Genomic DNA, 23,975 nt, shown 5'->3' on the forward strand with positions numbered 1-23,975 from the left:
TGCCTTCAAGCTGTCATCTACGATTCTCATTCATTTCAGTACAAGCTACTGGCATCTACTTAAGGCAAAAACAGACAAGATCTGTTTTTAAGGCATCCTACTGTGTTCATGTACAGCAGCCAGAGAAAATTCTTTCTAGATAGTATTTTTTTCTCTTACTTGCTTAAGTAAGAGAACACAAGAATTCTTATAAAAATGCATGGATTATATTGTATAACTTCTCAGCATAACATTTGTTTTGCATTCAAATAGGGACTAGTCCAGTAGTTGATACTCACAAAAACAAAGAAGTTAGGTTGAGTATAATTTAAAAAATTTAAATACACAAAAGGATGTGAGAAGATAGTGAAATCACCAAATACAAGGTGATAGCACTTTTGAAAATAGTAAACAGTATTCTCCAAAAATCAATTCACAACTTTCAACCTCACTCCTAAATTTAGCCAGAAATATTTTTGTGTATTTCAACAATAACCTCTTAAGAAAAGGATATTTCATAAAACGAATAAGTAGAAACCAGAAACAGTACCAGTAGCAAAGACCAGACCCTACCTCTTTCAGAAAGGACAGACCATGCTTCAGTCTTACTATTTTCTCTTTCATACTAAGTTCTGTGCCATTCCCCAAATCAATCTCTTCGATGGACTATGTCTGCAATGAAACCTCCCCTTGTGACACTTTCCTGGGAGGAATGAGCTTTACTGTACACATCCACACCTGACCAGAACAGAGTGGGGATGGGGGGCCAGCAGGACAGAGAGAGAGAAAGAGAGACAGAGCACAAACTGCAACTTGGAGAGAGTTGAGACAGCAGCATTGCCCGGACAGAAGGATTCATTCTCTGCACACATACCCATGTGAAGGCTTTCCAGACTCCAAAATCTTGCTATTTCTCCTCTAGCAACCATCCTTGTGATTGAAAAATAGCAACATTCAGGGTAGGTCGGAGGTGTGGCTGAGAAACCCCGTCCTCAGTCCTCAGGGTGTCAGGGAGGATAGGTAGACTGGCAGCTCCGGGAAATGCAGAATCGCTATTCACTGCTTCCCCTCTGTGTGGATTCCTGGCCAGAGCCTGACCAGAAACTGACAGCTCACTCTGTGTGACCCACGGCTGGCTGCTCCAGCGACATCACAACGCGGGGACTGTAGGGAGGAAATTCTAAACTAAGGCAAAACCTACACACACCAAACCCCAGCACACTCACAGCCTGTCAGGGGCAGTGGAGAGCCTCAGGGACCATGGTGGAAACGAGTTTCTGCTTTTAACAGCAATCCCCAAACCTGAGTTAGACTTTCAGAGAGCTTTTCCAGAGGTTTTTATTTCACCAGAAAAAAGCACAGGGGTCGCTTAGTTCAAAAATGGAGTTAAGATTTCACACCATGGTATGACAAAAATCTGAGTTATGATACTGTACTATGCTAACTGCAAATTAATAAAATCACTTTAAAAGAGGGATTTTTTTTTTGTTTGAAAGATACAAGTGTAAATAAATACATGTATACTCTACTCTGTGAAAGTAATGTGTGTATGATGTGTGTATGTTACTATGTAAAATATATATCCTCTAGGCTGGGGATAGAGCTCAGTGCTAGGGTGCTTGTCTAGCATGCATCCGGCACTGTGCTAGATCCCCAGCACTGCATAAAAACAACAAAACAAACACGTTGAGATGCTACAAAGAGCAGTTAAAGAATTTTTTTAAATAAAATATTTTTCCTCTAAAATGAAAAAAATGTGGTTTAATGGAGGTTCTCTCTCAATAACATGGGTTATTTTTATCTCCTCTGAACTTTTCTGTATTTTCCAAATAATCTTCAATGGACAAGGTTCTTCTTTTATATTGTGACACTGTTAACAGTATGCTTCCTTCAATTTCTTCATGACAGGAAGCCACGGCCTTTTTAACTTTATGAACAATGAAATTACATGCACAAAGTAGTGATCACAAGGTCATCTCTCAACAAACGTGGGTTAACAAAGCCATAATGCCAATTAGTAAAACACATGTTTTACAGTGGTGACTCTGTATTCAAAACCTGCTGCACCATGATTAACTCTACCACAGCTAAATGAGGGAATATTTCCATTAGGCAGCTCAGTTTCCTCATCTGTAAAGTGGGCAGGGTAGGGGGGCAGGACTAGAGTGCCAATAATCCTCACTGGACTGTTAAGAGTATAGTATCACTAAGTTTTCTGAACAGCATGGAGAATTAATAAATCTTAGTTGTTGTGCTGCTACTGTTACTCAGAAAAACACTGAGGTCCCTAGTAACATGCCACCTCTCACAGAAATCACAGCACCAGGGGCTGGGGGTGTGGCTCAGTGGTAGAGCGCTTGCCTAGCATGTACAAGGAAGATCCTGGGTTCTAATGCCAGCTCCACGAAAAATAGTAACAACAAAATAAAACATCATGTACCAACTCAGGATGCAAAGCTACACAGTTGTAACATCAGCGTTGACTGCATTACTGAGTTGAAGGCTTTTCTCATCTTCAAATATTTATGGTTGTTTCTATTGAAATGTTCCACCCCACCCTTGAATTCAGTTAAGGAAAGTTTTCTTGGGGGAACTCATAATTTCAAAAACCCACAGGAGATGCACTCCCACTCTTGCCAAGTATGATGAAGTGAGAAGAACTAGATGCCACCGACCTGACATGGGACTTCCCCCCCTCCAGCCCTGGGAGAAATATATTCATTCTCTCTATTAAAAAACAACCAGAAATACCAAAATAATAGTGAAATGCATGCAGGGAATAACAAACAACTAAGTCATTTCAAGTCTTTCCTTCAAAAATAATTTTAAAAGATAATTTAAGAGTCAAATATTTAAAATGTTCAACAGTTCATACAACAAGGGTACATTTATTCTCAATAAAGATGGTGCTTTATTGTATTAGACTCAAAAGACTTTTTTCTTTTAAATAGCAGATGTCTGTCATGTAAAGTTTCCTAGTCTACCTTGTGAAATGCTAGTTGCCTAAGATGACCCATAAAAAAAAGTTTGAAAAGCACTGGGTGCTGTATCTACTTTTTGGACACCCGCACAGTTCATCAGTAATCACAGACTTAAGAAGTCTAGCCAGCCAGTTGTGTAATCTTGTTAATAAACACAGAACTTAACAACCTTATTTGGTCACAGAGTTTTCTTTTCACCATAACACATATCACTACTCCAAAGAGAGTCTCCTATAGCCTCACTGAGGGACCTGCAGGCCGGCAGTGTTCACAAGACCTGGGTGCAGGTCAGATGTGAAGATTGCTGGGCCCAGCATTATGGACTCAGAATCTACCTTTCTGCAAGATTCCAGGTTGCGCCAATGCACACTGGGCTGTGAGAGTTGCTGTTCTGGGTAACTCTGTTGTGTGTTGTCCACTGTTCTTGTGCAACATTCCTTGAGAAACCCTGCTATGAGGCAAAATCCTGAATACCAGTGTGCTTCTTTCATCGATTCAGAAACTAATGAAAACCATGAAAGGAAGGAATAGGCCTGGTTTCAGTCAAGCGAAGAGATAAAATGCCCAACACTGAGAAGCAAAGCAGCTAGAAGTGGGAGTTTACTCTCATGGGCATCCATTCTAACAAAGCCTACATTCCAGCAGGAGACAAATAAAATCCACAGCGCTTTCATTTTCTTAAAATTGCTAGTTTTCAAAAAGAAAAAGCTCCGTTGCCACATGTCCTTTGTCCTGTCTGTTTGCACTTTCACTTTCCACAAGAGTTTGGTGCAGAGGACAGTTTCTGTTTCCCAAAGACTTTTTCTAAATCCAGAGTCAGGGTCAGGGTACTAGATCAGGAGCCCTGAGAATGCAGGACCTTCGATCAGAGGTACCCACTGAAGCAAATTTACTTTGCAGGGCATTCGAAATGAAATAAAGATAAAAAGAAGAAAAAAGCTACATAAGAAAATGCTGAAATGAAATGTGGTATCTTATCTAAGGATGTTCACCTAGCAGTTCTATTTTGGGAAGAAGCCACTACTAATAAGAAAAGAGAATGATAGAATAAGTAGGTTGACATCTGTTTTTTTTTTTTTTTTTAAAGAAATGCTCACTAATTACAACCTACATTTGTCAAATCAGTAAGAATGCTACACCGAAAACCTTAAGCAATCAGGAGTGGTGGTGCATGCCTGCAGTCCCAACAAGTGAGGCAAGAGACTGAGGCAGGAGGATCACAAGTGTAAGTCTAGCCTCAGCAACATAGTAAGACCCTGTTTCAAAATATAAAATAAAAAGGGCTGGGGATATAGCTCAGTGGAAAAATGCCCCGGGTTCAATCCCTTGCACTAACAAAAACAAAAAAAAATCTTAAGAATAGTGAAAAGAAGTTATAAAATCCTGCTCCCCTCCCAAATTAATCTATTCCTTTGGGTAAGAGACCATTACAATACATTATTGGAACTGGGCAGTTACAAACATTTATTACTGGCAACACAGGAAGAAGTAAGCAGAGGGGTCAGTCCTAGGAGTAGAGAGCCAAATTATATATTAATATCAAATATTTAGAAATCAGGATAAAATAAATATTGAAAACACATAGAATGTTCTGACCATTTTTGTTCTATAAATATAGGAATTTAAGGTGGGTGTGGTGGCGCACACCTGTAATCCAACAATTTGGAAGGCAGAGGATTGCAAGTTCAAGGCCAGCCTGGGCAACTTAGCAAGATCCTGCCTCAAATAAAAATGAAGGGGTAGAGGAAAGGCCAGGGATGTAGCTCAGTGGTAGAATATTCCTGAGTTCAATCTCCAGTACCACCACCATCACCACCCAAAACAAAAACAAAACAAAACAAAACAAACAAAAAAATAGAAAAAGAAAAAGAAAGGAAGGAATTTAAACTACTTTAGGCAAAGTAGGCCTAAGACCCATAGATATTCACATGTGTATTAAAAAGAAAGGCTATTGAAGAGGCAAGTCAGAAGTAATACCTCAAACTCAAAGCAGTGGTCACCTTTTTACCCCTCCAGGATTGTCTCCTGAGATTGAGTAGGTGGTCATTAAGGCTGAATTTCTGGTGTCCTAAGTATGCTATGGTACAGATGTTCTTACATGACCAACTTCTGATTATGTGTAGAAAGACCATCAGCACCGCCTACCTACTTAGCAACCAAAGTCTCCCAACTGCTGCTTTTCCCTCAAAGCAGTAACTTCCCAACATGTCATAGAGATATCCAGAAACCAGGAATATCCTAGGAACTTTATGTTTCCCCTGGGTTTGGACATTCTTCTATTCCCAAGAGCCAAAGGACAGACGCTGAGAGTAGGAAGCCCCGGAGGGCAGAGCAATGCTCTTTTTCAGCACAGCACTCCTCAAGGACAGCTATTACCTCAGTCAAGAGCCGAGGAACCCCGACCTGTGGTTGCCACTGGCTGACCCACAGTGCCAATTCCCCTCTTGGCAATGGCTACCCAGAACCAAGAGGAACATAACCAGGATCTATGGACACTCATTCACCATCTCCCACAGCTAAAATGGGGTTGCTATTTCTAAAGCTGGGATGGCAGATTTCCTTAACAGGAAATAATTCGCAACAATTTGCTCTCAGTTATTCAGACCAATGTTCTCTTATCCATTAGCATAAATAATTGAGTACCCAGGGTGATCCCTGAGTTCTGAATGGATTAAAGACAGACATTATATTATTAATCTACCAGTCCATTATGCCAGGTTTCAAGGAACTCTAAAAGACATTTAATGTCACGTACAACATACCATTTTCTAATGTGCATTGAATACAACGGCAGCCACTGCTTCAGTATGCTGATGGCTCCTGAAGGCGATGGCGGGCCAACCTGTACTGGCTCTTCACCACAAAGGGGAGGGTCCAGTCATTTACAGCACAGAGGAAACAGCCAGAGTCACAAGAACAAACTGTGAAAACCATCCAGTGTGTGTCGAGAACAGTGAAGAAGGAAAAGTGCTCCTGAGCCTTCCACGCTACTGCTGTTCATCCTAGGGCCATGAGGACTCGAACACCTAAGACCGGGGAAACTGCTCTCAGTCTCTTAAGTGAACCCTCCCCTCATTACCCCCACCCAAAGCCTGTGCTCTCCAAAAACTGCTCCAAACAAGATACTCTGTACCTGGGTCCTGACTAGAACCCAGATTAATGCAGAAACAAATCACAACTGTTCTTTAGAAGACGAGACACTTTCTTCACTGAAGGCCAGCGTTTTCCTGTCTTCTGTGCTTGAGTGCAGGTTTCTTCCTTCAAGGTCTAGTAAATATTTGTTTTTTGTATTCTTCTTTGTTCTCTTAACTGTTTGACCTCGTTGGAATGCCAGCCCCACTATCTACTATTCGGTTCTACTTAGCTGAACTAGTGAAGGTTACCTACTACCTTCAAGCTTCAGATTCCTTGCAAGACCAAGCCAGTAACAGACAGACTACTAATACTTGGCAGTTATTTGCCAGGTATCCAGAGCTCTTACTCTCCCTCTTCTTATGTTTACTATTCCTTCCCCTCCTTTTAAAATCCACTCTCTGAAACTCAGTAAGGAGACACGTGATATTTTGAAGAAGGTTCATTCTTCAGTAGTTCAGAAAGATTCAAACAAATACAATTTTTAAAATGGAAGTTTTAACAGAAACTCATGAGTTTATGGGGAAAATGTTAAATACTTTATCATGTTTTTCTAGAGATGAACTGGAACACTATGTTCTTTAAAAAAAAAAAAAAAAAAATCCTGATTATAGGCAATGATAAGGCATGAAATACCAGTAAAGAAAACTGCTATTGGAGCTAATGTAATCTCCAAGACTTGCAGGCAATATAGTTTCAGGCATTGATGTCCCTGGTTGTAATCCTTGTTCCTGCATACAGAAGCCTTTCATAATTTCTAAATGCCTTGGACTCTGTGGAATCTATGCTATCTCTCAGCAGGGTCAGAAGACAGTGATTTTACTGTGTACCATCTTAGCAGTCAGGAAAATATTTTTTACTGCAAGTACTTGTATAAAGATAAGTAAAGGGATCCAATTTGTTTTAGCGATAGATACAATCAACACCCAATGTTCCTTGGTACAAGCATGTAAAGTGAGACTGGAAAGGAAGAAGGAACGGGGTAAGACACATGACATCCACATCTAACAATCGAAGTCCTGGAGCTCTGTTACTATCACCCTAAACAGGTACTTAGCAAGTAAGACCTAATTTGATATTTTCTCTGATTCCTCACTGAAAGAAAACTTTCGAAGTCATTTAAATAAAACAAAGCACAAAGTGATGATCTAAGAAGTAGAGCTCAAACAGAAAGCTTTTATGGTGTGCTTATAATTATCACAAAGGCACAACACATTTGCATGTGCACACCCACACACATGCACACCCACAAGCACACACCTCAACACCTGCTATGGCTTCTTTTTCTTCCCACCCTTGTAACAAATGTTTACTGGAGTCTCTGGGTGACACTTTGGAAACACCAGATAATGGCTGCAATTTTGGGTCAAGAAAATCATTGGAAAAGATTTGGTCAATTTTTTCCCCTTTAAAAATCCGAGAGTATATATTTTGTAAGTTTGTTTAACCTATATTGGTACAATAATTAAACAGAACATTGTTGCATACAGACTCCTAGCGCTCTAGGGCTTTACTTGTTAGATTACATGACTTATCTAATTATAACTAACTAGCCACTGGTAAGTCTAGTTAAATAAAAAACTCAGAACTCTGGATGGAAACAGTTCACTGCTCATCACTGTCCACGTCCCTGCAAAAGTTAATGCTTTCCCGATTAGCTACTAATATTTACTGCATACTGTCTGTGAACCGGATCATTCTTCCCCATCGGCAGCATAAGTAATCTTAATTAATTTCTCCCATTGCATCTGGGTACAATGGCACAGGCCTGTAATCCCAGCTACTTGGGAGGCTGAGACAGGAAGATCTCAAGTTCAAGGCCAGCCTGGGCGACTTACAAAAAATAAAAAAGGACCAGGGTTCTGGTTGGTAGAGCACCCCTGGTACCAAAAAAAAAAAAAAAAAAACAAACCTCCAGTGCAAATGAAGACATAAAGACTATAGCTGATTAGGGGTTACCAGAAGCTGGGAAGAAATTGGGTAGTGAGTGCTAATGAGAATTGGGCTTCTTTGGGGTGTTATGAAATGGTCCAGAATTACATAATGGGGATGGTTGCATAACGCTATAACTGTATAAAACTCAGTGAATTCCACACTTAAGGGAAAAAGAAAAAAAAAAAAAAAAAACTCTGTAGCTAACTAAATTGCCCAGGGTTAATACACCTAATCAATAGAGAATCAGAATTGAGCTCTGGCTTTCTAACCCAAAGTTCTGTTAATAAAATTCTTTCACAAAAATAATTAGAACAGAGTAAGGCTAGAATAACTATTTGAGAACCCCTTCTTTTAGTGATTCATTAGGTCTGAGTACCAAGAATTTTTCATGACTTAATTAGGTGGTCCTTTTAAGGAAAAATACAAGTATGTTGTGAGCTGGTTTTAATTGAACTATCGATGTGTAAATCTGTTATTTCTAATAAAATAGAAGTAGGAGTTTTTAAAACAATGAGTACCAAAAAACTAAGGCAGAGAAGGAGAAGGGGTGCGGGGACACTTTCTTTGTTTTGACCAGGCAGAAAATAAACACAGAGTTTTAATGAATTTCTTTTTTATTTTAAATATTTTTTCAGTTGTCAACAGACCTTTATTTTATTTATGTATACGCAGTGCTGAGAATTGAACCCAATGCCTGACACATGCTAGGCAAGCGTTCCACCACTGAGCCACAACCCCAGCCCCAGTAAATTTCTTAACTTCACTACAAAGATTTTTCAAAGAAACATGCTTTGGTAATTCCTTACCATTCACTTGATTTAAAAATTTAAAAAAAAAAAAAAAAAAAAAAATGAAGCCAGGCAGGGTAGCACATGCCTATAATCCCAGAAATTCTGGAGGTTAAGGCAGGAGGATTACAAGTTACAGGCCAGCCTCACTAACTTAGCAATACACATTCTCAAAATGAAAAATAAAAAGGGTGTAACTCTCTGGGGTACAGCAGCACCCCAAATCCTAGTGCCAAATAAATAAATAGGAGTGGAATGTAGCTCAGTGGCAGAGAACTGAAATGACATAAGAGCTCAGTATGAATAAATTCCTCTAACTTCTTAAATGTCGGTAAATTACATAATTCTAAATCAAGGAATGGAACTTTCTGATGTAAATGTAACCTTACTATTTCCATCAAAACCATTTTGTAAAATTAAACACTGGCACATTTGTGTCAATGAGTTTTTAGATATTATAAGGGCAAAATCATTTTTAATATGGTAGTCTAATAAATCATTTTTTAATTAGTCCTTGGCACGTATGGGGTATTTTCAGCTATAAAATCAGAAAATCATCAACACAGATGAAGCTAAGTAGATAAAACGCCCCTGAATCCTAAGAGTATTTTTAACTCTGGATACTCTGGACACAGGTGACGTTTAGGGTTTTTGCTGGGGTCTCACTATGTTACCCAGGCTGGCCCTGAGCTCCTGGGCTTATGCCCTCCTCCTCTTGCCTCAGTCTTCCAAGTACCTGAGAGGACAGGCACAGGCCACCATGCCTTGGCTGCATCTGACACGTCGTTATGCATTTACATAACCACCCCCTCCTCAAAGTCCCTGACTTCTTAGTATATCTGGGACTCTACTTACCTCTCTGGCTACTTTTTCTATCTTCTTTGTGAACTTCTTTTCTTTTTCTAGTTCCCTAATGTTCTTGATCCTCAAAAGTACTGTCCAAGATCCTCTTCTCATTGCTCACCCTTCCCCACCCCTCCATGACGCCCATGTTCTTACACCTCCAGTCTGGATCTCCTTCCCTCTCACCAGTCCTTGTGACCCAAGGTGATGACAAGTGAACTGAGCTGGCTCCAATTCCACCCACCTGGATGAGAAACCGCTCCCCTACCAATGTGCTCTTCTGGTGTCACCCTGACCTGGTGACAGCATGGTTGCCTTTTCCTTTGCCCCAAACATCCAGACAATTTGCTTGACTTCCAAGTTCTTTATTTCTCCAGTACTACAGTCATCTTCTAGTGCAGGTCTCTGTAGCCACTGAATTAAGCAACAGACTCCTCCCACTAGCTCTGCAGTCTAGCCAGTCATCTCTCTAAAGTGCAGATTAGATGATCTAATCATCCCACTCCACTTAAACCACTTTAGTAGTTCCTAGCTGCCTCAGGTCCTTCTTCCTTCTAGTTGCTGCGTCTCCAGCTGCTTCTGAGCCTTCCCCTTTCACCTTCATCTTGCCACAGCCTCAGGGACCTACAGCTGAGGTCCTTCCACCTGGAGTACTTACTGGTGAAGGAGGGGGGCTGCCTAAATATCAAAAGGTCAGAAAAAACGATCCAAGTATTTGCGCCATAAACATTTTAACTTAAAACACATAAAGGTGCAATTATTCATTTTTGTCATGATACAGAAGGGTGCTCTTCATGTATGGTTGTCTGACTGAAATTCTACATCTTTCTTGCATAACCCACATCTATAATGCTTCAATTATGATTCCCACTTCTGGCTTCTTTAAAGTACAGTGCAGCAATAAAACCAGAGTCACTGACAAAGCAACCTGAGTACGAGACTCCTTAATTTGACAGATTTTTTTTTTCTTTTTTTCCTTTCTTTTCATTTTTTTGTAGTTGTGCTGGGAATCAGAATCCGTGGTCTTGCGCATGCTAGGCAGGCATTTTACCACTGAAGTACAGCCCCAGCCTAGCAGCTCATCTTTACTGAGCATCTACAAAGTATTCAATCTCATTTTCATGGTCTCAAGACTCTTTAGTCTCATATTTACATTTCATCTGTGTATATAATATCTAAATAAGTTCCATGATTATAATAATAATAAATACAACTGCTGTAAATAGGCTTGGGGCCATGACCTTGAGCATGGACTCATGCAAGAAAACAACAGCTTAAGGAAACAAGCATTCTGCAAGCTGTGGTCTTCCCTCAGGTTGCTCCAGAGGCAATGAAGGGCAGCTCTCATCTGAGTAGTGGGGCTAGGTTGAGGTTTGCATCGTGTCATCCTGCTCTTAGTTTCTCCAATGTGCTCTCCTTTCTCTGCTCTCTACTCTTTGCATATGCTGTTCCCTCAGCAAGGAATAAACCCTAACACAAACTTGGGCTATTTCCCATCAAGTCTCAAATTAGATCTCATTGCCAGGAAACTCCTGGGACCTGCTAGAGCAGATGAAACTCCACAGGGGTATCTATACTGGCAGTTGTGTGAGAACACTCTCCAGCTTCTTCATGACTACCCAGCCTCCAGCAAGGTGCCTCACTGATAATAGCAGCATAAAATGCGTGTGTTAAATGGATTCCTAACTGTGGAAGGATCTCTGAAACCAAGAACACATTTTAAAACTGAGTCACAAATTTAAAAAGACACATATACAAAAGCAAACTAACTAAATAAATAAATATCCGGGACTAGCAATGCAGGTCAGTGGTAAAGTCCTTGCTTAGCATGCTTGAAGCCCCGGGCTTGAATTCTAACATCACAAAAATGGACAAATCCAATTCAAAAAGGTAGAGCACTTTGGATGTTTCCTTAGATAACACCAATTTTTGTCCTAATAGCACATCCTGTAGCACTTCCTAATAAATTCAAGCTTGTCAATGTGCCATAACATTCAATCAATGTACTTTTACAACCAATACTAGTTCCTCATTATGGAAACGTAAACAAATATTTTAAGCGGATTTTTTTCCATTTCTGAGAGACATATATTTCATTATGAAATCAAACCCAAGAATTGGGAGTTGGACTTATTGAAAGAATGTCACCTATGAATAACCCTTACTGTACTTTGAAACTGCTGGGTTTTAAACATACTGGAAAAAGTCTTAGCACATTTCTATTTTTCTTCTTTAGATAAACCAACCTTACTTAGATCATCATGCCATACATTTAGCAAAGGAAGAAAGAAAGCGATGCTCTGGGGCCGTTGAGGGCAGGAGGACAGACACGGTGGAGGGGCGTGGCTCCAGCCAGCTCTGCACTCAGGCCTACAGCCTGGCCAGCGCCGGGAGTGGCATTGGCTCCCGTTCACAAGAGCCTTCCAAGACTTTTACTAAGGGCCCACCCAGCTCAGCTGGATGGTCTCTCAAGTGCTGGGGTCTTTCTCATCCTAGAGAGCTCAGGACGGAGGCTCCAGCAGGGGCTATCCCACACTTCCCTGCGGGGCACTCCACGGAATTATAGTCCCCAGGGAGCTCCTGGGGGACCACCTCCCAACTCAGTGCGAAGGAGGTCACAGGCTACGCCAGGCCCCCAGACCCTGGGAAGGAGCCAACACCCAAGGGCTGCATGCATAAGTTTATCAAACTGAGGCCCCTCCCGTATGGATGGTCCACTCCAAAAGACTGTAACGGAACTTCCAACTACTAACTAGGATCCACTCTCATTCATGGGATTGAACCCAGGGAGTTTAACCACGGAGCCACAACCCTAGTCCTCATTTTATTTTGATACAGGGTCTAAGTTGCTTATTAGGGCCTCACTCTGTTGTGCTGAGGCTGCTCTCGAATTTGTGAATCCTTCTGCCTCAGCCTCCTGAACCGCGGGGATTATAGTCATTCACTACCACCGCCCAGCCTTCCTGCTGGGTTTTTCTAGTGAATATTTATAGTGGAAGAACACCATCAATGCTATGAAAAAGCAGGAAATCTTACTGTGGCAGAAAGTAATGCCATCACTCTTTTTTATCTTTAAAACAGTCCTCAGTTTAGCTGGGTACAGTGACCCACATGCCTGTAATCCCCAGTAACTCTGGAGGTTGAAGCAGGAAGATGGGAAGTTCCTGGACAACTTAAGGAGACCTTGCTTCAAAATAAAAAATAAAAAGGCTGGGGATGTAGCTCAGTCACACAGCTTCCTTGGGTTTAGTAGCACACAAAAACTTGATAATTCTCAATTCATTCTTGTGAAAAAAGGAAAATGCAGTGTACTTTTTTTTTTAATCACAAGAAATTTATTTTGAATTTTTAGGTACCTTATTCCCCATGCTTATCTTTTTATTCTTCTGGTAGACCCTGGTAAAAACAATGATTAGCAGGGTGTGGTGGTACAGGCCTGCAATGCCATCAGTGAAAGACTGAGGCAGGAGGATTATAAACTAGAGATCAGACTCAGCAATTTAGTGAGGTTCTGTCTCAAAAGAAAAATATTTTTAAAAGAAATGGATATAGCTGAGTGGTAAATTGCCCCTGCTTCAATCTCCAGTGCCAAAAATAAAACAAAACAAAAACAATGATCAATTCCAGTGCATCTGTAATACTTTTTGCTTCTTTTCCTATTGACATGATGGAATTTTTGAAACCTGTCAGGTTTTCAAAGTAAGTTTCTTCACCAGTCATTGACCAGCTCTGATGTGCTTCACAGATGGGTTGGCATGCATAGTCTTTCCTCAGTATCTGGCTAGGATTGGTTCCAGGATCCCCTGGGATACCAAACTTTGAGGGTGTTTAAGTCCCTTATAAAGTAAAATGCCACTGTATTTATACAGAATTTCTCTGCATCCTCTTGTATACTTTAAATTACCCCTAGGTGACTTATAACACCTAATATAATATAAATACTATGTAAGAAGTTATTATACTGTATTGTTTAGAGGCTAATGACAAGAAAAATGTATATATTCAGTATAGATGCAATTTTTTCAGATTATCTGCAGTTGGTTGAATCCATGAACGGGGAACCAGAAGATACAGGGGTCTGACTATAATTTAGGTCATGCTGTCCTTTGTAGATCACAGGACATATCACACCTTTAAAGCACTAAAGCACTTAGTTGCTTCCTAATGAAAAATATGAATCAGTTATGATTTAGTTTTACATCATGTTTGTGAGCAACTCACAGCATTCAGTTGAAGATGGAGAGATTTGTCCTATGTCATTAGAGGACTAGACTGGGTCAATTTAATCCTCTTTCCCATCTTAAAGTGACTATGCTCACAAAAAGCGAAAATATAAAAATAAAAATTAAATAAAGCAATTATTAGCGTAAGAAAAAAATTTAAATGTCACAAATATCAATGTGTCGTGTTTATACCCCCTTAGAAGAGCATTTTCCCCCATTTTAAGATCTAGTTGTTTATATTGGATAATACCATTATTCTCTCCTTTGTTATCTGGCATAATTACTAAATGCTCTAATATAGTGTGTCTTGGTTAACTAAAGTTATTTGTTTGTTTTAAAGCAGTGTTTGGATTGAATCCTGGTTCCTGTGAATACTAGGAAGGTGCTCTACCACTGAGCTTTACCCCCAGCCCTACAGTGTTTTCTAAAAATGTGACAGATAGGGACTGGGAGTAGAGCTCAGTGGTATAGCACTTGCCTACCATGTACATGGCCCTGAGTTCAAACCCCAGCATTGCAACACACACACACACACACACACACACACACACACACACACACACAATCCAAATATAGATATATATAACAGGTAGGGGCTAGGGGTTTAGTAGGAGAGGGGGGTCGGGGGAGAGAGAGAGAGAGAGAGATTTTTTTAATGGAATACTCTACTGACTTCAATACATGGGCATACTTTAATCCTTTGCTTATTATCCATAAAAATTCTACTAAGTGATGGCACATGTCTGTAATCCCAGGTTTGGGAGCCTGAGGCAGGAGAATCTTGAGTTCAAAGCCAGCTTCAGCAATTTACCAAGGTCCTAGGCAACTTAGTGAGATCCTGTCTCAAAATAAAATATAAAAAGGACTGGGGATGTGGCTCAGTGGTTAAGTGCCCCTGGGTTCAATTCCCTGCACCCTCTCAAAAAAAAAAAAAAAAAAAAAAAAAAAACCTATTAAAGTTTAAAATCAAAGAAAACCAGATATTCTCTTTTCTGGGAGACAATTAAGTTAACCACAAGGTTCATCATAAGAGTAAAATAATCTGAACTCGATGGTTGGGACCAGTAGAGAGAAAGTGAATGAACATGAAAAATAAGAATTCTGAAAAACCATCACATTTTCTTGACAAAACATAGACCAGTTAAGGAAAGAATTATGATTGGAACCCAGAAGTAAGAATGGGGAAATTAAGCAGGAAGCAGTGGCACATGCCTGTAATTCCAGCTTACTTGGAGGTTGAGGCAGGCAAATCACAAGTTCAAGTCCAGTCTGAACAACTTGGCTAGACCTTGTCCCAAAATAAAAAATATAAAAAGGGGGCCTGGGGTTGTGGCTCAGTGGTAGAGCACTCACTTAGCATGCATGAGGCACTGGGTACAATCCTTAGCACCACATGAAAATAAAGGTATTGTGTCCACCTACAACTAAAAATATATATACCTAATAATAACAATAAATAATAAATAAAAATAAAATAAAAAGGGTTGGGAATGTAGCTCAATGGTTCAATCCCAGTATCTGTCCCCCCAAAATAAATAAATAAATAAGTAAATGAGAGAGAGAGAGAGAGAGAGAGAGAGAGAGAGAGAGAGAGAGAGAGAGAGACAAGTCATCAATAAAATCAAACTCGGAGCAAGTCACAAATATAAAAAAGCAATTGTGTTGGGCTGGGGATGTATCTGTATTAGAGTATCTACTTAACCATGCCCAACACCCTGGCTTCAATCCCTGGTATCACTAAGTAAACAAGTAAACCCATAGCATTTTTTATAGATCAGCAGGCTTCTATCCATGAACTTAATAAAAGGCACTTGTAAATGCCACTGTGATTCATTATCCTGATTCTGTTATCTCAAACACCACACCCGTGAAGTCAAGAAACAGTGTTCACTTAAGTGACCTTCCCTCACATGCTGCGTGGGCTCATTAGAGATAAGACGTGTATGCTAAATAGAGCAAGAGAAAAATGCCAATTGCTAGGAAAGGATAGATTTTTTTTTTTTTTTTTTTTTAAAGCCTGGTATCATGGCACATGCCTATAATCCAAGTGACTCCAGGAGGATTACAAGTTCAAGACCAGTCTAAGCAACTTAGTGAGACCCTGTCTCAAAAGAAAAAATAAAAAGGGCTGGGGATGTAGCTCAGAGCACTCCTGGGTTCAATACCCAGTACAAAAAAAAAATTTTCCCACCTACTTTTCTGGAGTATTATAAAACAAATCTCTTACATCATCTTATACAGAAAATAGTTCATTGTATATCAATAACAAGAACTCAAAAATGGTTTCACTATCATTTTCCCAACTAACAAATTAATAACAATTCTTTCATGTAACAAACATTCAATCCCTTTGAAAATTTCCCCTCTTGTCTCAAAATCATCTTTTTCAAAAATGGTTTGGCGGTATCAGATCTAAACAAAGTTCACACATTACATTATGGAATATAACTTAGATTAAACCAAACATAGCTCTTTGGGTGGCACTGGCAGAAGATTTTGCAAGCAATTTGTGGCCTTAAGGAGATGGGTGTTAGCACTCTGGCGATATGTACACCAAAAATCTCTTAGAATATGGAAAGAAAGAAACCCTAAAACTGGGAGACGGAAGCACTGGAGATGGTCTATCAAGTGAGTTCCATTTCCCACTGGGCTCTATCTCCCAAACCAGAAGATGAAAGTGGCAGGAGTTTTGTAAGTCTTGAACTATTGATCTCTCTAAGCCAGAGATGCCTCCATTGCACAAAAGATCTGCATCTCTATGAAGGCAGATACAATTACTGCCCCAAGCAGCAGGGCCAGCTCCAATTATTGACCCATGAGATCTTTGGTTGTGCCTAACTGATCTCTGGCATCATTAGGAGCAAAACTGATGAGAAACTCCATTAAGGTGTCACTCGATTTATGTAGCTGGAAATCTCTGATCTGGGGAGCAGAGACTGACCTGAGCCAGTATAACAGAGAAATCAGGATTCTCACTCACTCCCAAAATCAGGGTCTCAATGATGTAGAGGCCAGTTCATCTTGGGTAGGCATCCTATTATTGCAAGTCTAAATTTTTAGCCTTCCTCAAAGAGGCCTTCCATCATTTACCTGGTAACTACTCCCAAGACAGGGAAACCCCAATAGCAAAACATAATCTCTCTGACTGGAAGGAGAGACAACCGCAGGAAGGATTTAGCTTGTATGGACTCAAGGTCGGGAGCTAAGGATTTGGCTAAATGACTTGGAGGAAGGTGGAAAGAAGGTAAGGGATTAAGTCTCTGACTGGATATATCAGAAGACCAGAATATGAGAAGACAACAGTTCCATGTAAATTCTTATAGCAACAGTTGCTGTTTAATAATCATGTGGACCTTATGTCCCACTGTGGACTTGTCAGTCAATCTTTTTTCCTCCTCATCTTGATCATTTACTCAGTGAGTTCATTTAAAAACAAAACAAAACAAAACAAAGGCCATGGTGACAGAAATAGATGCTGAGCCTGGGCTAAACCACAGGACCTTCCCCTCAACAAAGTTAATGATATGGTTCTTTGTAGGAACCAGACAACTACTTGTGGAAAGTTGATTACAATGGGCCCTTGTCATAATAGAGGGGGACGATGATTTGTCCTTACTGGAAGAACCACTTGTGCTGGACATGGATTTCTTTCACCACCAGACATCTACTGGGTCTTCGTGAAGGCGCCTAGACTGTCACTGTGGCATCTCACACAGCACTGCTTCTCCCCGGTGACCATCTCCTGCTCAATCACAGCTTAATGAATTAAAGTTAGAGAGGCATCTTGGAGACATCCTGATGCTGCCCTGGAGAAGACATGCTCTGAACTTGTGACTGCTGTCACTGGGTGATGCTCACCTACTGTGGGAAACCACTGATACACACAGAAGCTTTCTTGGTGACTTCTTAACACACTTGCAAAACGTTGTCTCCCCATCTAATAACTGCTCTGTCCAAACTGAATTTAGACCCCTAAGGAAGAAGTACTGCCACTGGAGTTCACAGCCCTGGCCCTGCTGAACGAGAACCAAGTGAGCCTGGTCATTATAGCGTCTTCTCCCCACTGGGGAAAAGAGCACCCAAGGAAAACATGGATGGCCTTGTGGTCACTGCCACCATGATTTCTCATGTAATAGTCTTCACATCAGTTTCCCTTCCTCTGCCTTTACCCCAGAACTCCTTCCTCTCTGAAGCAGAAATTAGAACCTATCATTCTACTGCTGGCAGTGACTTCCCATTGCACTCAAAATAACTCCAAACCTTTGTGACCTGCAATGCCCTTCTGTCTAGCCACAGCAGAACTCCCTGACTGCAGCATCTTCTTCTGTCCCTGTTCCCTGAGCTCTAGTCACTCTGGCCTCCTTGCTGAACCTCAGACATATCAGGTGTTTGCCTATCTTTGGATGTCTGTTGCTCCCTCTTGGGTCTCTCCTCCTCCAGATCTTTGCTTCACTGTCTCCTACTCATCTTTCCATTCCAGTGTCACCTCCCGCTCCTATTCTCTTCCACCTCACCCTCATCCATCTTATCCAGAGCAATCACAGGTCCTTAGATAAACCTTACTGGCTTATGGGATCTATTTAAATTCTAGAATGTGCAGATTCCCCTCTGTATCATTGAGGGATTTGTTCCAGGACATCTCACTTACATACCAACATCCTTGGGTACTTAAGTCCCTTATATAAAATGGCACAGTCTTTGCATAGAATCTATGTATATCCTCCTGTATACTTTTAATTATTTTTAGATCACCTGTAATAGCTAAAACAATGTGAACATCATGTAAATAGTTGTTATAATGTTTGTTTAGGGAATAATGACAAGGAAAAAAGTCTGGGGCTGGAGGGTGTAGCTCAGTGGTAGAGTGCTTGTCTAGCATGTGTGAAGCTGTGGCATCAGCGGAGGGAAAACATGTCTGGGTATATTCAGTATGGATGTAACTTTTTTCTGAATTCTCTTCTTCTTAGAAATATTTATATATCTTTGAGGTACTGATAACCAAACCCAGGCTTCATGTAGGCTAGGAAGGGCTCTACACTGTGCTATGCCCCCAGCACCTGATTATTTTCGATCAGTGGTTAGTTGAATCTGTGCCTGTGGAACCCTCAGATATAAAAAGCACCTGTTAACTTGTAATACTTTGATTCCTAACTATATCTAAATGATATAAATAGTACTTAAGTTATAGCTGATGCTCCACAGATTTCTATAGACTGATTGATTTTTGACTAACAGGAAAGAGACAGGACCACCTCATCTGGCACCAAGCTCTACCAGATAAGGTACTGGGAGAGGCCAGGAAGCAGGCAACAGGAAGAGTACATGTGAAGTCAAAACCCACCACTTACAGTCTTGCAACCAGACAGAAAAAAAAAGAGAAGTTTCCTTTTGTGATGTCATGTACGCACGATACACTATTTAGTTTATTTACTATGTCCTTCCCCTTCCTACTTCCCATCATGATACGCTGTTGCTTAAATTTATCTCAGGTTAGAAACACAGATAGAACTGGAGAAGAAAGAGTTCTAACTCCACAGTCCTAGACTTGGAGATGTCAGCTTTAACTGATGAGCCTTTGGGTTGTCCCCTCTAATGAAGGAGGAGGAGCGTTTTCAATGACACCTGAAGTAGGTGCACCATGTTAGGAGTACCGCTTAGAACATTAGAGAGAGTTTTGTTAGGTAGGAAAACTTCTTAAAAAGTACTGCTTATCTGTCAACAAGAGCCTTCTACCACCCCGCTTTCTTTCCTTTCTTTCTTTCTTTTTTTTCTGTGGGGGTGGGGGTACTAGGGATCGAACCCAGGAATGCTTTACCACTGAGCTAAATCACCAGCCCTTTTTATTTTTTGAGACAGGTCTCACTAAGATGCTAAGGCAGCCTCCTGATTCAGTGGGATTAGAGGCATGCACCATGGTGTTCACCTTTATTTTCCTTTATAGCACTACCTGCCCTGTTAAATATTTACTTGTTATTCTCCTCACTAAAGCCTAAGTGACCAAAGAGGCTTTGTTCTGTTCCCTGCCATCACATGGCACAGTGGTAAGCTCTCAATGGCGAATGAGTGAGTGAGTAAACATAGGACCTGTGTAGAATCTGTTCCTGTCCCTAACACCGCCTAGATTTCCTCTGGGAGAATGAACTCTCCTCCATTGCATTTGGCCTTGGTGGACAGGGAACCCAAGCACAGAAAGCAGGGAGGCCTGAAGGCACCCACACCTCCTCCCTGTGCCAGTGCTACCAGGTGGTGAACATGTCACATTCCACCCCAGGAATCTGAATCTTGGGTGAGTGACAGAAAGACAAACTGGCCAAGTGATGGTGACATCATGGTCAGTGCTTCTTGTGGTTCCGTGGCTCCTGGGAGCGACCCTGATTGTTTTCCACACCTTAGCCTGGTTCCCCAACCACCCCATCAATTCTGGGAGCACTCAACACCCTTCCAATAAACTCCCTTTTTGCTTAACCTAGCCAGTTAGTTTTCATTGCTTTTCAATGAACGCACCCTAAAGCTAAAAGAAAAAAAAAGAAAGAAAAAATTTAAAAACAACAAAAACAAAAAACAGTATTACAGAAAGCACGAAATATGCTATTTGCGTATGTTTAGGGATTACAAGAGAAATCCTCTACATTCCATTATCAAAACCATTTCCGTTTTTCCCTGTCTTTGACCACATGTGTACATGTTGTACGTGGATACAGTCACGATATATGCTTTTGGTTGAATTACATTCCCCAGGAGATGATGAAGTCCTCACCCCAGGAACCACAAACGCGACCTTATTTGCAAACACTATCTTTGTAGATGATCAGTTATGATGAAGTCATTAGGGTGGGCCCAAACACAGTAAAGTTGGTGTCTTCATAAAAGGGGGATACAGGAGACAGACACATATACAGGGAGAATGCCACAGGAACACAAAGGCAAAGGTAGGGGGACTGCTGGTACACACCAGGGAACGCCAGAGACTATCGGAACCGAGGAGTCACCTGGAGTGGATTCTCCCTCAGCTTCAGAAGGAACCAACCCTGCCACACTCTGATCTCAGATTTCCAGCCTGATCCCTGGTTCTTATTGGGACGTGCCCTGTAGAAGCTTAGGTACACAGACACCACAAGAGGGTCAAACCTCTCAAATTCACCAGGTTGGCTCAACAAACACCTACCGCAGACAGCAAATGATACACCCTCATCCTGAGAAGAAACTTCCTCAGGGCCAGGCATGCATAGCCTTGACCCAGAGGAAGGAGGAAAGAGCAGAATCACCTCGGCACTTTGGGCTCCTGGCAACAAACAGATAATTCCATGGCAATCTCTGAAAGGGAAGAGCCACCCTGAGACTCACCATTGGATGCTCTCATCTGCCGCCGGCGTCCCACGCGGTCCAGTCCAATGGGGGTGCTCTGAGAAAATGTGAAGGGCCTGAGCCTGGCGGACACTGCCTTGTATGGCGGCACCTGGTGAGCGGGCACGGGTGGCCTGGTTGCTGGCTACAAAAGGAAAGCAAAAGCTATAAGAAGGTGCCAGGAAGTAGCAGCTCCTGCAAGCAGCATGCTGCACAGCTTCGCACTGTGAAGCTACTCACAGACATGAAACAGCTTCTCCAAATCCTGCCAAGAGCTGCAGGCTGCACCAGGCTCAGTGGCAATGTGTTAATCTAAAACTCTAACAGTCATTATCAGCTTAGTGGCTCCTACCTCACAGGATCACATCTCATCTCATTTTTCAGAGACATGTCAGTGGGGAACACTAAGCAAAAGTAAGAGTCTGAGAAGAGTAAAGGTAGATTTAGGAAGTGGTAGAACGCCCACGCAGCTTCAGGGTCAGGGTGAAGAAGATGCCTTCCCAAGAGTGGACTCTGGAGGAGGCAAGGACGTAGAAACAGACCCCAGCCAGGGTTACAGATGACAGGATTTACTCAGCCACTTTTACCCACCTCTGAAGACCCACAAGAGACTTGTGGACTTGAAGTCAATTGCTTACATAAACTAACAACTGAGCTTCATTATAAAAAGTTGGGTTTTGCCAGATGTAGTAGTACATGCCTGTAATTCCAAATACTAGGGAGGCTGAGGAAGGAGGATCGAAAGTTCCAGGCCAGCCTCAGAAACTTTGGTGAGACCATCTCAAAATAAAAAATAAAAAAGATGGGAGATATAGCTCACTGGTAAAGCACTGCTGGGTTTAATCACCAGTACCACATCAGGGCTCAGAATGTGGCTCTGTGATAGAGTGCTTGTTTAGCATGTGCAAGGTTCTGGGATCCATCTCCAACACTGGAAAAAAAAAATTAAAAGCTGGTTTCCCACATATTTACCCAAGTCTATTTGGAATCATCTATAATGCTCCTTCTTATTTTCCATATGTATGATCCCTATCACTATGCATCAAGGGCTTACTTGGTTCGTGCTTTCCTTGGATTTTGGGGTGTTTTTATTTTATTTTATTGCTTGTTTGTTTTGGTACTGGGGATTGAACCCAGTGGCAATATACCACTGAGTAACTGTCCCAGTCCTTTTTAAATTTTGAGGCAGGGTATCACTGCTTAGTGCTGTGCTAAATTGCTGAGGCTGGCCTCAAACTTGAAGTCTTTCTGCCTTAGATACCCAAGTCACTGGGATTATAGGCATCCACCACTGTGCTGTGCCCACTTTTCCTTAGGTTTTTAAAGAACTGTTCTACCCAACTCCCTAAATAAAATTATGATACAGAAAATTATTTTACTAGACTCTTTTTTGATAATCTATAGTGAAATATTTTCTAAGTGCTTTAGATTGTCTCTATAGTGTGCTTCAGGTTGCAATAGAGTACAAAGTACTTTAGTTCAAAGTATTTCTTCTAACAAGTACAGCATCTTGCAAAAGGATCTTAAAGATTTTAAGGTATTCTTCAATTTGACTTGCTTTTACCTTAAGAACTCAATTTAACTCAATTGAGTTTAAATAAGAGGTTTTAGTGCTTGCTACAAACAAGGCATTGTGCTGGACTTTACAGGGAGAATGTCAACATTCAATCCAAGACTAATATAAAATTTCTCTTTTTAGAGAATTTCATGGGTTATTTAAGATATCACCTAGCAGGTTTTAAAAATGAAATTGGGCATATACATTACTCATAGACTGTTCTGTGAACATTTAACCTCAGCCAGGGTATCAACTTCACCAAATGCATATAAAATTTCTTCAGGACAGGGTCTTATTTAAAAGTCTTATATCTTCAGAATGCACTGGGCACTTGATAAATACTTGTTGAATTATTAAAACATACCAAGGGACCATTGTCAAACCAGCTGCAAATCTCCCCCACCCCCCAAAAAAAGGTAAGAAAAAGGCCTGGCGGTGGGGCTCAGTAGTAGATTACTAGCTCAAGCACATGTGAAGCCCTGTGCCTCATTCCCAGAACCCCCCAACACACACACACACACACACATTAAAATAGGTGATAAAGGAATGCATTTTTTTCCCCTATAATTTCCTTACCTTTTTTTTTTTTTTTGGTACCAGGTATTGAACCCAGAGGTGCTTAACCTTAACAGAGTCCCATGCCCAGCCCTTTTTCATTTTTTATTTTGAGACAGGGTCACACTAAGTTGCTAAGGCAGGCTTTGAACTAGGGATCCTCCTGCTTCAGCTTCCCGAATCACTGGGATGACAGGTGTGCACCTGGCTCCTTACCTTTTTTTGTTCATTTGTTTTTCTGCGGTGCTTGGATTGGAATCTATAGCCTTGCACATGCTAGGCAAGCACTCTGTCATAGGGCTCCATCTCGGCCCTCCTATTTCTTTTTTATTTTCTTTTATCTTTTCATTTTAAAAATAGACTACTCTCTGTTATGCCCTGGTACCCTTCCCCTGCTTAAAATCTCAGGTTGGTCAGAAACAAAAGGCAAACCTATTTCACAAATCATTTGAGACCTCAGGAGAGAAAGATTAGGAAGAAGGTGGCCAGATGTCAGAGGGTTAGTTTGAACTCATGCAAGTTTTCAAGCAACACCAGGAGGAAAAGGCTGTGAGGAGATGCATCATCTTCCAGGAAGAGAGAAGAAAGGAAAAGCAGCTTCCTGTTTAGTTTGGTTTAGTTTGTGGTGACAGAACAA

At 41.1% G+C, this 23,975-nt stretch overlaps 1 protein-coding gene across 8 annotated transcripts in view; it reads right to left on the reverse strand.

Annotated features, from left to right (window-relative positions):
- SPATA13 (spermatogenesis associated 13) overlaps positions 1 to 23,975 on the reverse strand; it is a 354,900-nt gene that overhangs the window by 37,728 nt on the left and 293,197 nt on the right. For 6 of the 8 annotated variants that reach the window (XM_079138816.1, XM_079138818.1, XM_079138817.1 and 3 more), the window contains one exon: positions 21,226 to 21,370. In XM_079138816.1, coding sequence (XP_078994942.1) covers positions 21,226 to 21,370 — 145 coding nt within the window. Of the gene's footprint in view, positions 1 to 853; positions 5,675 to 5,722; positions 7,938 to 21,225; positions 21,371 to 23,975 lie in introns of those variants that run through there. The other 2 variants (XM_079138822.1, XM_079138821.1) reach the window with 2 other exon arrangements.

The sequence above is a fragment of the Sciurus vulgaris genome (genome assembly GCF_902686455.1).
Source record: "Sciurus vulgaris genome assembly, chromosome: 4".
NCBI classification, from domain to species: domain Eukaryota; kingdom Metazoa; phylum Chordata; class Mammalia; order Rodentia; family Sciuridae; genus Sciurus; species Sciurus vulgaris.